This window comes from Saccopteryx bilineata, chromosome 5 (assembly GCF_036850765.1).
Source record: "Saccopteryx bilineata isolate mSacBil1 chromosome 5, mSacBil1_pri_phased_curated, whole genome shotgun sequence".
Lineage (NCBI taxonomy): Eukaryota > Metazoa > Chordata > Mammalia > Chiroptera > Emballonuridae > Saccopteryx > Saccopteryx bilineata.
The window spans coordinates 32,732,851-32,748,040 of NC_089494.1; the positions used below are offsets into that span (position 1 = coordinate 32,732,851).

The 15,190-nt window shown below is 38.2% G+C and overlaps 1 protein-coding gene across 1 annotated transcript in view; it reads left to right on the top strand.

The window, feature by feature from the left end:
* Positions 1 to 15,190, top strand: part of BMPR2 (bone morphogenetic protein receptor type 2) — a 168,650-nt gene that overhangs the window by 84,361 nt on the left and 69,099 nt on the right. The window contains exons 3-4 of the mRNA XM_066233005.1: positions 3,095 to 3,262; positions 5,453 to 5,623. Coding sequence (XP_066089102.1) covers positions 3,095 to 3,262; positions 5,453 to 5,623 — 339 coding nt within the window. The remainder of the gene's footprint in view (positions 1 to 3,094; positions 3,263 to 5,452; positions 5,624 to 15,190) is intronic.

Genomic DNA, 15,190 nt, shown 5'->3' on the forward strand with positions numbered 1-15,190 from the left:
GAATACTCAGCTGTCTTGCATTTCCTACTCCATGCTATAGCACTACCAACAAAGTAAGGTGTAATGGTACAGCATAGTTTGACCATGCTTATGTCAGTTAAGTGTCATTTATAGACACATGTCCATAATAAGTATTATGCTTACAAGGAAAAATACTACTTATTTGCTTTTTTTGAGAGGAGAAAATAAAAAATGGCTATTTTGAAAATGTAAACTATTTGCCCTTTTCCCTTTTTACCAAATACACTTACATTATTTGAATTTTCATGAACATATATTCATACTAGAAAGCCCGGTGGTCATACGAAATGACGACCGCTGTTCTAGATATTATAAATTTTAATTAAAATGATTTGTGCAAAGGTGTCTGCTAATTCAAACTGAATTACCCAGGGCAGGTGGCGAGGACGCCCCTTTGCTTACTGCCCCACGGGGTTTCCCCCTTCTACTTGCTTAATTGCTTAAAGTAGAGTGCAATGAAGGAAACCACTGGCGGTACATTTCTTAAGAGCCACCGCTAGCTCAATAGATAAAGGTGATTTAAATAATAAAATGTTAATTCACATGTCAAAGATCTCTTTGTACACAACATTTCTTGTGTAGATCTTTCTATCATTTTTAAGCTCGCCTTGCAGAGGACCATCAATTATTTTTAATTTTACATCGATTCTTTCACGAACTCTTGAATAGGCAACATAAAGTTGACCATGTCCAAATGCAGGCTCGGGTAAAAAAATGCCAACACGCTTAAGCGTTTGGCCCTGAGACTCATAGCAAAGGCAAGTTTTACAGGAAATTGTCTACGTCTCAATTGAAACAGCAACCCTGTTTGAGATGGAGCCAAATCAATTCTTGGAATGACAAATATTTCACCTTTAGAGGAGCCAAAGACTTAGCTATTATGACATTATTTTTCAATTGGAGAACCTCTAGTCTTGTACCATTGCAAAGACCCCTTCTGGTGTTAAGATTTCTTAACAGCATAATAATTGCTCCAATCTTTAACCTCAATTTGTGAGGTGGCATGCCAGAAGGCGGGACTATTTGAATACCGTGGCAACTTCACCCCATTGGCTAGTACAGTTACGCAAGCAACCAATAAGCTGTCGGCGACAGACACTTAAGCCGCATATAATAAAGATATTATATATATTTCAAAAACAAGTGTTTATTGTGAATTATTTCTTTTTAAATTAAATACATTTTTTCATATTGAAATAACTGTAGATTCATAGGTAGTTGAAATTAAATAAAGTGGAGTCCAATGTATCTTTCTTCAGTGTGAACTTGCCATACAGTAACTACAATATCAAATCAAGACCAGGGCAGTTTAACTAGAAATCATGCTAGAATACCTTTATATTGTATAAGAATTTGCTGAATCATAACTTGAAAGTTACTCTTAAAATAGGAAATTATAATTCCTGAAAAATAAGTGGAAGTTATTTTAAGTAAAAAATTATTTAGTGAAAACTAATAGATAGTAAAGATATAATTCAGTGCCCTCCAGTTGTTCCTTTATTTCTTTTATAATCAATTCAGCTTAGTTGGGAATAAGGCAGGGGAGAGGGGAACACAGGGGAGGTTGGATTTGTTTTTTATAATTTTTTTTCCCATTGCTTAGAGAGAGAGAGAAAAGGGGAGGGAGAGATAGAAAGTAGCATCAACTCATTGTTCCACCTAGTTCCATTTAGTTGTACACTCATTGGTTGCTTCTCATAGGCCTGTTATTTGTCTTTCTCTATAAGGAGAATTTTAGGTTTCAGTCTTAAAATTATTTAATTATGTCACTAAACCTTGAGCTGCTTTTCAGTTGTAAAGGAGATCCAGGAAGAGCAATAATTTGCATCTATTTTTTCATAAGAATTCCCTCCCTCCCTCCCTCCCTCCCTCCCTCCCTCCCTCCCTCCTCCCCTCCTCCCCTCCCTCCCTCCCCCCTCCTCCCCTCCCTCCCCCTCCCTACCTCCCTTCTTCCCTCTCTCCCTCCCTCCCTTCCTCCCTCCCTTCCCTTCTCTCCCTCCCTTCCTCTCTCTTTATTTTCTTTCTTTCTTAAGTGAGAGCTTAAGAGAGGCAGAGAGACAGACTCCTGCATGCCCCAACTGAGATCCACCTGGCAAGCCTCCTATTGGGCAGTGCTCTGCCCATCTGGGGCTGTTGCTACATTGCTTGGCAACTTAGCTATTTTTTTTTTTAACAGGGACAGAGAGAGAGTCAGAGAGAGGGATAGATAGGGACAGACAGATGGGAACAGAGAGAGATGAGAAGCATTAATCATCAGTTTTTCGTTGCGACACCTTAGTTGTTCATTGATTGCTTTCTCATATGTGCCTTGACCGTTGGCCTTCAGCAGACTGAGTAACCCCTTGCTCAAGCCAGCGATCTTGGGTCTAAGCTGGTGAGCCTTTGCTTAAGCCAGATGAGCCTGTGTTCAAGCTGGCGACCTCGGTGTCTTGAACCTGGGTCTTTCTGCATCCCAGTCCAATGCTCTATCCACTGTGCCACCACCTGGTGAGTCAACCTAGCTATTTTTTAGCGCCTGAGGTTAGTCCATGGTGCCAACCTCAGTACCCAGGGCCAACTTGCTTGAATAAGCCATGGCTGTGGGAGAAAGGAAAAAGATAGAGAGAGAGAGAGAGAGAGAGAGAGAGAGAAAAGGGGGAGGGGGAGAAATGGAAAAGCAGGTGGTTGCTTCTCCTGTGTGCCCTGTCTGGGAATTGAGAAAGTTGTGAGAAAAATTTGTGTAAGAGAGGAATTGCTTTTAGGAATGAATTTTCAAATTTGCTTCATTTGGAGGTCACAAATTAAGGAACAGAGAGGTTATTGTATATACTGTATTTTCGCTCCATAAGATGCAACTGACCATAAGACACACCTAGGGTTTTAAGGAGGAAAATAAGAAAAAAAATATCTGAACCAAATTGTGTGTTTAAATATTTAGTAAAATATGGTATATAAAATTATAGATTTATTTGACCCTTGTTAATGATTTAGTGGGGAAATTTATAATATCCTTTTTAAAAACTCATTAAGATTTTAAATAATATTTTACAAATTTTATCATAAAATTATTTTGTTATTCTTTTATTTTCTTTAGCATCTCAGAATCAAGAACGTCTATGTGCATTTAAAGATCCTTATCAAGACCTTGGAATAGGAGAGAGTCGAATCTCTCATGAAAATGGAACCATATTATGCTCAAAAGGTAGCACCTGCTATGGCCTCTGGGAGAAATCAAAAGGGGACATAAATCTTGTAAAACAAGGCAAGTATTATGCCTCTAACCTGAAATAACTTTGTATTTCATACAGTTGAAGTTTATCTGAAAAGCACAGAGGTAGATAAAACCCTCTCCTGGTAAACAGTAATTTAGAAGTATATTTCCATGTATATATTCACCCACAAGCCCCAAATTTATAAATGGAAATTTGTTTTTAGCTTATTTTAATAACATCTTATTATAATATTGTTAATATCAATATATCTCTATTGTATGAAGTTTAGGAAATTAAGAAAAACAAACATCTACAATTCTGTACTCTTAAGAATTCTTTTATTCTATCAGTTTATTCTATTAGGTAAGTTTTCTGTGTTCCTCTATGTTTATATGTGTGTACTTCTTTTTTTTCAAAGTTAGAATAGTATATGTAAAAAATTTCTTACCCAATTTTCTCTACCTTGAGTTATATCATAAATATTTCCACATGGCTTCATATGTATATTTTATTTTATTTTTCAATTTTATTTAGAAAATTAAATTTAACAGGGTGACATTGATCAGTAAGAGTATATAGGTTTCAGATAGACCTTTCTATAGCATTTGAACTGTTGATTATGTTGCATACCCATCACCCAAAGTCAAATCATTTTTTTTCATTGTATATTTGTCCCTCTACACCTTTCCCTCCACCCCCCCTTTCCCTAGTAACCACTTTACATTTATCTATTTCCATGAGTCTCAGTTTTATATCCCATCTATGTGTGAAATTATATCGTTCTTAGCTTTTTTACTGATTTACTTATTTCATTCAGTATAATGTTCTCAAGGTCCATCCATGTTGTTGTAAATGGCAATATGTCATCATTTCTTATAGCTGTGTAGTAGTATTCCATTGTATATATGTACCACATCTTTTTTATCCAGTACTCTATCGAGGGACACTTTGGTTGTTTCTATGTCTTGGCCACCGTGAATAATGCTGTGATGAACCTGAGGATGCATAGAAGGAAAATACCTCAACATAATAAAGGCCATATATAACAAACCATCAGCTAAAATCATACTAAATGTTAAAAAAATAGCCTTTTCCTTTAAAATTAGGAACAAGACAAGGCTACCCACTCTCTCCATTCTAATTCAACATAGTTCTGGAAGTTTTAGCTAGAGTGATCAGCCAAGAGACAGAAATAAAAGGCCAGGCATCCATATCACAAAAGAAGAAGTGAAGAGATCACTTTTTGCGGATGACATGATCCTGCATATAGAAAACCCCAAAGACTCCACCAAAAAACTTTTAGAAACAATAAACCAATACAGTAAAGTGACAGGATACAAAATTAGTGCACAAAAGTCTATTGTTTTCCTATATGCCAGTGATGAAACTTTGAAAAATGAACTAAAAGAAAAAATTTCTTTTACAATTGCAACAACAACAAGAATACCTAGGAATAAACTTAACAAAGGATGTGAAGAACCTACATACTGAAAACTACAAAACACTACTGAAAGAACTTGAAAAAGACACAATGAAATGGAAAAATAGTCCATGTTCATGGATTGGAAGAATCAACATATTTTAAAAAGATATTTAACCTCTGCACAATATTTCATTGTATACACATATTGAAGTTTACTTATACATTACTTTGTTTTTTGGTTATTACGTTGTTTTCTGGTATTCACTGTAGTACATAGTATTTCAGTGACCTTTGAACATAAATCTTTTATTTTATCTGATTGTTTCTTTGGAATAGATTCCTTGAAGTAGAATTATTAGATTATGAAACACAAATATTTTAATGGCTGTTTATAAAAATTGCCATGTAGCTCTCTAGAAATGTTCTATATACATTTACATTTCCTTTAGCAATGTATGAGAGTGTTACTGAATCCCTATTACTATTGCATTTTATTGATTTTTAAACCTAGACCAATTTAATGTAGACAAAAATGAAATCATAAATCTTATATAATTATTGTTACTTGAATAATTTTTATTATAATGATGAAGTTAAACATTTTGTTGTTGACTTTTTCTTCCCATGAAATGCCTGTTTATACTTTGCCATTTTCCTGTTATTTAAAATATATGTCTCCTATTGATTTGCAAGAGTCTTTTATAACTGAGATATACTCACTGTCACATAGATTGCAGTTATTTCTTAGTTTGTTGTTTTCATTTGGTTTTGTTTATCGTGTTACTCTTAACATGTTTACATTAATATCAATTTGTAGGATGTTGGTCTCACATAGGAGATCCCCAGGAGTGTCACTATGAAGAATGCATAGTAACTACCACCCCTCCCTCAATTCAGAATGGAACATACCGTTTCTGCTGCTGTAGCACAGACTTGTGTAATGTCAACTTTACTGAGAATTTTCCACCACCAGATACAACACCACTCAGTAAGTAGTCAAAGTAATTTACTTCCACTTGTAATTTTTTTATCCAGAGATTTGCATATTAAAAACACATGCAAACATTCAGGTTTGGCAGGAGTGAGAGGGAGACTTCCAGCATCATGAAACTCTGTCTAGCTAAGGTCTGAAATCCAAAAGCAGTGCACCAGCATCTCCAAGGTATTGGTATATTACCAAGTGAATCGCATATAGCACTTTTCCAGTCCCTGTGGGAGGGAGGATTTGGCAATATTAAGAAATCAGCATGTGTACTTACTCTTTTATCCAGCACTCCCATTTGTAGGAATTTATCTTGAAGGTATAACTCCAGCAGTACAGAAATACATACGTATAGAGTTATCCATTGCAATACTATTTGTAACTACATAATATTGGAAACTACCCAAATGTCCAAGAATAAGAGATTACTTGAAATACACAATGGTACATACAAGTAATGGATTATTGACTAGACACTGGCAAGAAAAAAATGAGTAAGATCTCTGTGAACTGATATGGAGTGATTTCTAGAGCTAATGGTTGGTGAATAAAAGGCTTATATTATATGTTGTCTTTTGTGTAAGACAAAACTTATCTTTACAAAAAGAAGCAAAGCCTGACCAGGCGGTGGCACAGTGGATAGAGTGTCGGACTGGGATGTGGAGGACCCAGGTTCGAGACCCTGAGGTCGCCAGCTTGAGTGCAGGCTCATCTGGTTTGAGCGAGGCTCACCAGCTTGAGCCCAAGGTTGCTAGCTCAAGCAAGGGGTCACCTGGTCTGCTGTAGCCCCATGGTCAAGGCACATATGAGAAATCAATCAATGAACAATTAAGGAACTGCAACGAAGAACTGATGTTTCTCATCTCTCCTCGTCCTGTCTGTCTGTCCCTATCTGTCCCTCTCTCTAACTCTATCTCTTCCACACACACAAAAAACAAGAAGCAAAGAAAGGATAAGCCAGAAAATAATGAAGTTGGTTCCTTACAAGAAATGGCAGGAATGGAGAGAGAATGGAATAGAAAGGATATGGAATCATGTCACTATTATACATATGCATAAAAGTAAAATTAAAAGAATAAGAATGGGAAGGGGGGAACCGCAAGCTAAAACACATGAGCCCAATAGTATCATAATCACACTTAAGGGAAAAAGAAAGAACTAATCTAATGATTTTACAAAGTTAGTTTTGGCTATATATATTTTTTGAGGTGAGATGGGACTTAAGAGATGAAGTAAGAATTGCAAACAAATAATGAACTGTTGCAAGGTTTGTTTTTTAGTAGTTGGACAAAGCAAATCTAAAACATTGTAGCTGTATGTACTGTATTATAGGATTAAGAAAATGAATGTATGTGTTCAAGTTCTTGGCAAACTAGTGTTATTACTGAAGAAAAGGAACACAATTATGTATGGGGAAGGCAAGAGAATTTTAGAGTAGATTGTAATTCAGGTATCAGTATAGACTTAGTACTTTAAAAATATGTATATGTATGTACTGCATGCATGTATATGTGCCCATGTATATATGTATATGTGTAAATACATATTTATATGTATGTATACTCATAAACGTGTGTATGTACGTATACATAAACACATTTGATATGTCCACATATATTTCTTAGCTCTATTTGTTGAAAAGGACAAGAAGCAAAAGCACTCCAGTGATACCCAGATTTATGAATATATATAGTTTCTAGTACCACTCTCCACTCAAAGAAAATTGGACTCCTTGGAGAAATAACTTACTCTAGGACTGGAGCAGGATAGGTATCAGCCTGAAACATCTTGTAATATTGGATAAGGAAAGAAATACCCCAAAGTAGGATGGAGACTTGTCACAAGGACACAGAAGGCAGCTTGAAGAAACTCCCATAAGCTAAATTAGGGACAATTTGAATGCTAAAAAAGTACAGTAATAAATTGGATACCATTGGAAGGAAAATGAATTAATGAATCTATGCTGGTAGCAGAGAAGGAAAAAGAGAGAGCACTTGTTTATGGTAGAATGCCAAGTACCAATATAGGAGTGCAGGAGTTGGAAAATTATCATTCTGCAAACATCATTGTAAGGATTGGATTAGGCAAGAATCATCAAAAATCCCAAATTTAGGGGGAGTTTCATAAGGAGCCCCCAGGATATTTGCATTGTTCTAAAGTATCTCCCACATATTAAGGGAAAAATTAGTAATTATAAAGTAAGGCAGCTCTGGCCTCAATTTATAAAAAAAATAAAATGAGGAAATTGGACAATGCCATGACCAGGTGGTTAAGATTAACATTATTAATGAAGGGCAGGTGGACATCCATGATATCCTGAGAAGGACCAGTATCACTAATTACTGTATTTCAGCCAAGAATACATACTCTGAATCTAATATTATGAGAGAACATTAGACAAACCATAAATTAGGAATGTTCTTTTACAAAAAGGGAATTGTATTCTTTAAAGATATCTGTCATATAAGAAAAAGGGACTCTGTGTTTGTGTGCACATGCATAGAAAGAGAATGATAAAACGAATGGAGTAAAATGGTAACAATAAGTGAATATGAATAAAGGTATTGGATATTCTTTGTATTTTTTTAATTTTTATACTGTTTTGTAAGTTTTAAATTATTTCCAAATAAAAAGTTTGAAAAATTTTATATTTATATATTATTATATATTATATATATATTTCAAAATGTAGCACTTCTTAAAGAATTCTTTGTCAACTGGTTTTATCAGTCCATACTTTTAAGACAGCGGTTCTCAACTTGTGGGTTGCGACCCCGGCGGGGGTCAAATGACCAAAACACAGGGGTCGCCTAAAGCCATCGAAATATGTATTTTCCGACCCCTGTGTTTTGGTCGTTTGACCCTTGCTGGGGTCGCGACCCACAAGTTGAGATCCTCTGCTTTAAGATCTTAAGTTTTGCATTATTTCCTTTGATTTGTTGATGAAACACTAAGCTTTCTTGTAGCTTCTACCTACTTATGGTCATTAGCTTTTATTGGGAAATATGCAGAATTGGCTGTATTTGTTTGCCACGAACAAGCAAACATAACAAGATCTGTAATTTTCACTTGTACATTTAACTAGATGAAGGGGGAGAACTGAATTTACACATAAGTTCTCACAGATCGCAGCTGCATTTCAGATTATTACCTTGATCTTGGTCTACTGTAATCTTTTTTTCTTCTTCTTTTTCCAAGTGAGAGAAGGGGAGATAGACTTATGCATGCACTTCAATGGGGATCTACTGGCAACCCTTGTCTGTGGCCAGTGCTCTGCCAGCTCACAACTGAGCTATTTTTAGCACCTGAGGTGGAGGCTCCATGGAGCCATCCTCAGCTCCTGAGATCAAACCAATCAAGCTATTGCTTCAGGAGGTGGTGGGAGGGGAGAGAGAGAAAGAGAGAGAGAGAGAGAGAGAGAGAGAGAGAGAGAAAGAAAGAGAAGGGGGAGAGGGAGGGGGAGAGAAATGCATGATCGTCTCTCTTGTGTGCCCTCATTGGGAATTGAACCCAAGACATCCACATGTTGGGCTACTGCTCTACCACTGAGCCAGGGCCATGGTCTACTATAATCTTTTGAACCAAAAGCAGAACTATTTCTGACTAGGAATCAGTCACGTTATTCTGATAAAAGGGGAAACTATTTTAAGTGAAATGCTCTAATTTGGTAGCATTAATACAACTTATGTATTTTGTGTTTTTGGGGTGTTTTTTTTTTTGTATTTTTCTGAAGCTGGAAACGGGGAGAGACAGTCAGACAGACTCCCGCATGCGCCCGACCGGGATCCACCCGGCACGCCCACCAGGGGGCGACGCTCTGCCCCTCCGGGGCGTCGCTCTGCCGCGACCAGAGCCACTCTAGTGCCTGGGGCAGAGGCCAAGGAGCCATCCCCAGCGCCTGGGCCATCCTTGCTCCAATGGAGCCTTGGCTGCAGGAGGGGAAGAGAGAAACAGAGAGGAAGGAGGGGGGGTGGAGAAGCAAATGGGCGCTTCTTCTATGTGCCCTGGCTGGGAATCGAACCCGGGTCCCCCGCACGCCAGGCCGACGCTCTACCGCTGAGCCAACCGGCCAGGGCCAAGGTTTTTAGCTATTGTGAATTTATAGTGAATTTTTCTTTTTACTGCTTCTGTGATTGTATTAAAGTGATTGAATAAACAGAAAATTGCTCATAAAATGTATTTGCTTAGTAATTTTTTTTTTTTTTGAAACAGAGAGAGAGAAGTACAAATAGGGACAGACAGGAAGGGAGAGAGATGAGAAGCATCAATTCTTCATTCCAGCTCCTTAGTTGTTCATAGATTGCTTTCTCATATGTGCCTTAACCAAGGGGCTACAGCAGAGCGAGCGACCCCTTGCTCAAGCCAGTGACCTTGGGCTTAAGCCAGCAACCATGGGGTCACATCTGTTATCCCATGCTCAAGCCAGCGACCCAGCACTGAAGCTGGTGAGCCAGCACTCAAGCCAGATGATCCCATGGTCAAGCTGACAACCTTAGGGTTTCAAACCTGGGTCCTCCGCGTCCCAGTCCTATGCTTTATTTACTGTGCCACCACCTGGTCAGGCTGTTTTTAATTTTTTGAGACACCTCCGTAGAGACTGAACCAGTTTACATTTTACCAGCAGTGCACATCCTTCCTTTTCTGCACATCCTTTTTATTTCTTGTCTGTTTGGTAAATAAAATTTAATAGTTGAGCAGACACAGCATTATCTAGGAATGCATTGATAACTTCAAAAAAAAACATTAGCCTGACCTGTGGTGGCGCAGTGAATAAAAAAGCGTCGACCTGGAAATGCTGAGGTCGCCGGTTCGAAACCCTGGGCTTGCCTGGTCAAGGCACATATGGGAGTTGATGCTTCCAGCTCCTCCCCCCTTCTCTCTCTCTGTCTCTCTCTCCTCTCTAAAAATGAATAAATAAAATTAAAAAAAAAACAAAAAACATTAAACACTTCTCAAAGTGTCTCTAATTTAAAAACAGAATCTAGCTTGAGCTTTCAGGAATGATGACTCCCAGAGCCATACTGCTGACTGCTCTAGGACCATGTTGCCACTCACATGATTGGTAAGCCACCACATTTTGGAGACCACTACTGTTGCTGTCTCCAGAATATTACAATACGTGCCACACCTTATACTGGCAGAATACATATTTGCTTCTTTTTTATATCCATGAATTGGGTGACTGGACACATGTGTCTGTGATACAGCATATGGTAGGTTAAAATATGATTCCCCAAAGATATCATGTTGTAATCTGTAGAACCTGTAAAAAGATCTTCATTTGGAAAAAATATATTTGCAGATGTGATTGATTAAATTAAGTATTTTGTGATGGAAAGATTATCTTGAATTTTCTGTGTGATCCCCATCAGAAGTGTCCTTAGAAAGGCAGAGGAAATTTTTACATACACAGAGTGGAAAACAGTGTGACCATTGAGGCAGAGATTGTAGTGTGACCATAAGCCAAGAAATGCCAGCATCCTCCAGAGATGGAAAAGCCTACAGCCTCTGAGGGCGTACAACCCTGCCAATACCTTGATTCAACCCAGGGAAACTGATTTCAGACTTTTGAGTTCCAGAACCATGAGAGAATAAAATTTTGTAGGGTTATATTTTACCCTACATTGTGATAAATTTGTTATAACAGCCACAGGAAACTAATACACAGCCACAGAAAAATTTGGTTTCCACTAGTTATTTTTGCTTTTAAAAATAGCAGAAGAATGGATCCATCTCACTGCTGCCTTCCAAATCTTTTGTAAGTGCATTTACTTGACTGACATTACTTTCGATCTGAATTACTAGCTGCAGAAAAGTCTAGGAAATGTACACTTTTTTTTTTAGTTTATTCATTTTAGAGAGAGGAGACAGAGAGAGAGAGAGAGAGAGAGAAGAGGGGGAGGAGCAGAAAGCATCAACTCCCATATATGCCTTGACCAGGCAAACCTGGGGTTTCGAACCAGTGACCTTAGCATTCCAGGTTGACAGTTTACCCACTGCGCCACCACAGGTCAGGCAATGTACACTTTTTGCTTTTTTTTTAGCCTTTGCATTTCAGGAAGGCACACTAGAATGGAGAGTGGATATTAAGATTATCTCTATCTACTTATTTGCCACATTATAATTATTATTTCAGTATCACAATAGATAGCATAGTATCTATAACATATATTTTATGGCTATACAATGTAGTTTTCTGGATCTATTCACCCCCTTTGCCCGCCTCAGTTTCTGTATTCACAGTTACCAGAGAAAGCCGCCCTGTTTAGGTTAGTGAGGAAGGCGGAGCATTTCTTACTCCCTATTTCCTTCGGGGTTTGGTTATATATTTAGCCAATTTTTCACTCAATCATACCTTTGGGTGTATTGCGAAGCATCTGGAAGCTCCAAGTATAGGTTTTTCTGTTTCTGGTTGAAGATCTTGTTGAGTTTTGGGGGAGATTTATCGGTATCGCTTCCTACCCCGCCATTACTCTGACCTGTAGTTTTCTGAGAGAAGGGATTCACAGAGAAGCAGTAAAGGGAGCGGGGGGGGGGGGGGATGGGGGAATGAATAGTAGAGGGTGTTTTTACTCCTATTCAAAATCTTTTTATTTTTATTTTATTTTTTTATTTTTTGTATTTTTCTGAAGTTGGAAACAAGGAGGCAGACAGACTCCTGCATGTGCCTGACTGGGATCCACCTGGCATGCCCACCAGGAGGCGATGCTCTGCCCATCTGGGGCGTTGCTCTGTTGCAACCAGAGCCATTCTAGCGCCTGAGGCAGAGGCCACAGAGCCATCCCCAGTGCCCAGGCAAACTTTGCTCCAATGGAGCCTTGACTGCAGGAGGGGAAGAGAGAGACAGAGAGGAAGGAGAGGGGGAGGGGTGGAGAAGCAGATGGGCGCTTTTCCTGTGTGCCCTGGCCGGGAATCGAACCCGGGACTCCTACACGCCAAGCCAATGCTCTACCACTGAGCCAACCAGCCAGGGCCTGTTTTATTTTTTATTTTAGCAAGAGAGGACAGGGGAAAGAGAAAGACAGATATGGAGCATCAGTCTGTTCCTGTATGTGCCCTGACTGGGGATCAAACCAGCAATCTCTGCGCTTTGGGATGACGCTCTAACCAACAGAGCTATCTGGCCAGAGTTCTAGCAGAAGTCTTTTCTCTCTCTCTCTGTTTGGAACTCACTAGTTACATTTTTGAGAATTTATTTTACATATTTGTCCTACATATATTTTTGAAATGATTATAAACAAAGTCATTTATTGTAGCATTGTTTTTTTTGTTTTTTTTGTTTGTTTGTTTTATTTTTTACAAGGACAGCGAGAGAGTCAGAGAGAGGGATAGATAGGGATAGACAGACAGGAACGGAGAGAGATGAGAAGCATCAATCATCAGATTTTCATTGCAACACCTTAGTTGTTCATTGATTGCTTTCTCATATGTGCCTTGACCGCAGGCCCCCAGCAGACCGAGTAATCCCCTGCTCAAACCAGAGACCTTGGGTCCAAGCTGGTGAGCTTTGCTCAAGCCAGATGAGCCCACGCTTATGTTGGTGACCTCGGAGTCTCGAACCTGGGTCCTCGGCATCCCAGTCTGATGCTCTATCCACTGCACCATCGCCTGGTCAGGCGCACAGGGTTACTTTTTAGGGTGACAAAAATGTTCTAAAATTTACTGTGATGAGGACTGCATAACTCCTTGAATGTACAAAAATGTACAATCAGTCACAGTCCTTCAGCTACCTAATCTTTCTTTGCTACCTGCTCCTTGATGCCTTCTTTCAGGCATATTTTAGTACCTCTAGTCCTGCACTATAGTGATATGATTTCTTAAGCATATATACAAACATCCGCAGGATATTATCATGAACTTCCCCCTTTCCCCTCTACTTCACTTGCCTATCCCAGTGCATGTATCTAAGCATGTGCATTTACTCCTCCGGGCAGTAGCGTGAGATCTTTAGAAGATTTTGTGGTAGCCTGAAAATTTCTGAGCAGTGCTTATCAAAAACTTTTGTTTATATAACTTCTAGGAAATCTACTCTTTCAGTCTGTTCTACATGGCATATAATATAATAAATAATATAATATAATATAATATAATATAATATAATATAATATAATATATATAATGGCCTGAGTTCACTCAGTTGCCCAAGTATATTAGAGTCTAAGCACCCAAAGTATTCAATGTGTTCTAAAATGATATTTTAAAGTAATTATCCATTCTTAAAATCATGCCATGGTAACAAATGAATAACAATTAGCTAAGACACAGTTAATGATAATGATATGGTTTGCAGGGTGTTCAGATTATTTGGTAATGTCACAGAATCACAGTTTGTGTGATTACAGACTGGGTGGAACAGATATTACAGTTAATTACAGAGATCTCCCAGGACTATAGTTAAAATGCATATGTGATTGTTCTTGTTCATTTATGTTTTTTATGAGTAGCAACTGTTTTAAAGTATTGAGATACACTGTGTATTATCATTTCTATTCATTAATCTATTTCATGTAGCCTGACCAGGCGGTGGCGCAGTGGATAGAGCGTCAGACTGGGATGTGGAAGGACCCAGGTTCGAGACCCCGGGGTTGCCAGCTTGAGTGCGGGCTTATCTGGCTTGAGCAAAAAAGCTCACTAGCATGGTCCCAAGGTCACTGACTCAAGCGGGGGGTTACTCAGTCTGCTGAAGGTCATGGCACATATGAGAAAGCAATCAATGAACAACTATGGTGTCGTAATGAAAAACTGATGATTGATGCTTCTCATCTCTCTCCATTCCTGTCTGTCTGTTTCTATCTATCCCTCTATCTGACACTCTCTCTGTCCCTATAAAAAAAAATAAATAAATCTATTTAATGTAAGTTAAATCTCAGAGAATGCATCCAGAAGATACTGAATTATGTCACATTTTTACTTTTTTAATCAATACGCTTTTTTGGAATTGGGATATATTAATTCCAAACTCACTAGTTCCATTTTTGAGAATTTATTTTTACAGATTTGTCCTACATATATTTTTGAAATGATAGTAAACAAAGTCATTTATTGTAGCATTGTTTGTTATAGTAAAATAGTAGAAATAACTGTGCATTAATAAAGAACAGGTTAAAAGATTCTGATACAAAGAGCACAGGGTTACTTTTTAGGTTGACAAAAATGTTCTAAAATTTACTGTGATGAGGACTGCATAACTCTTTGAATGTACGAAAAGCCACTGAATTGTACACTTTAAATGAAGGAACTTGAGCCTGGCCTGTGGTGGCACAGTGGCTGGAGAGTCAACCTGGAATGCTGAAGTCGTTGAAACCCTGGCCTTTCTGGGTCGAGGCACATATGACAAGCAATCAGTGAGCTGAAGTGAAACAACTATGAATCGATGCTTCTCAGGTGCCCCTGCCTCCATAAAATCGATACATAAAATCTTTCAAAATATAATAATAAAAAAATGAATGAATTCTATCGTATGTTCATTATATCTCAATAAAGCTGTTACAAAAATAAAAAGATTCTGGTACAGCAGTATAATGGAATAGGATGAAGCTTTTAAAAAGGAATTAAATATCCAGGCCCAGTAGC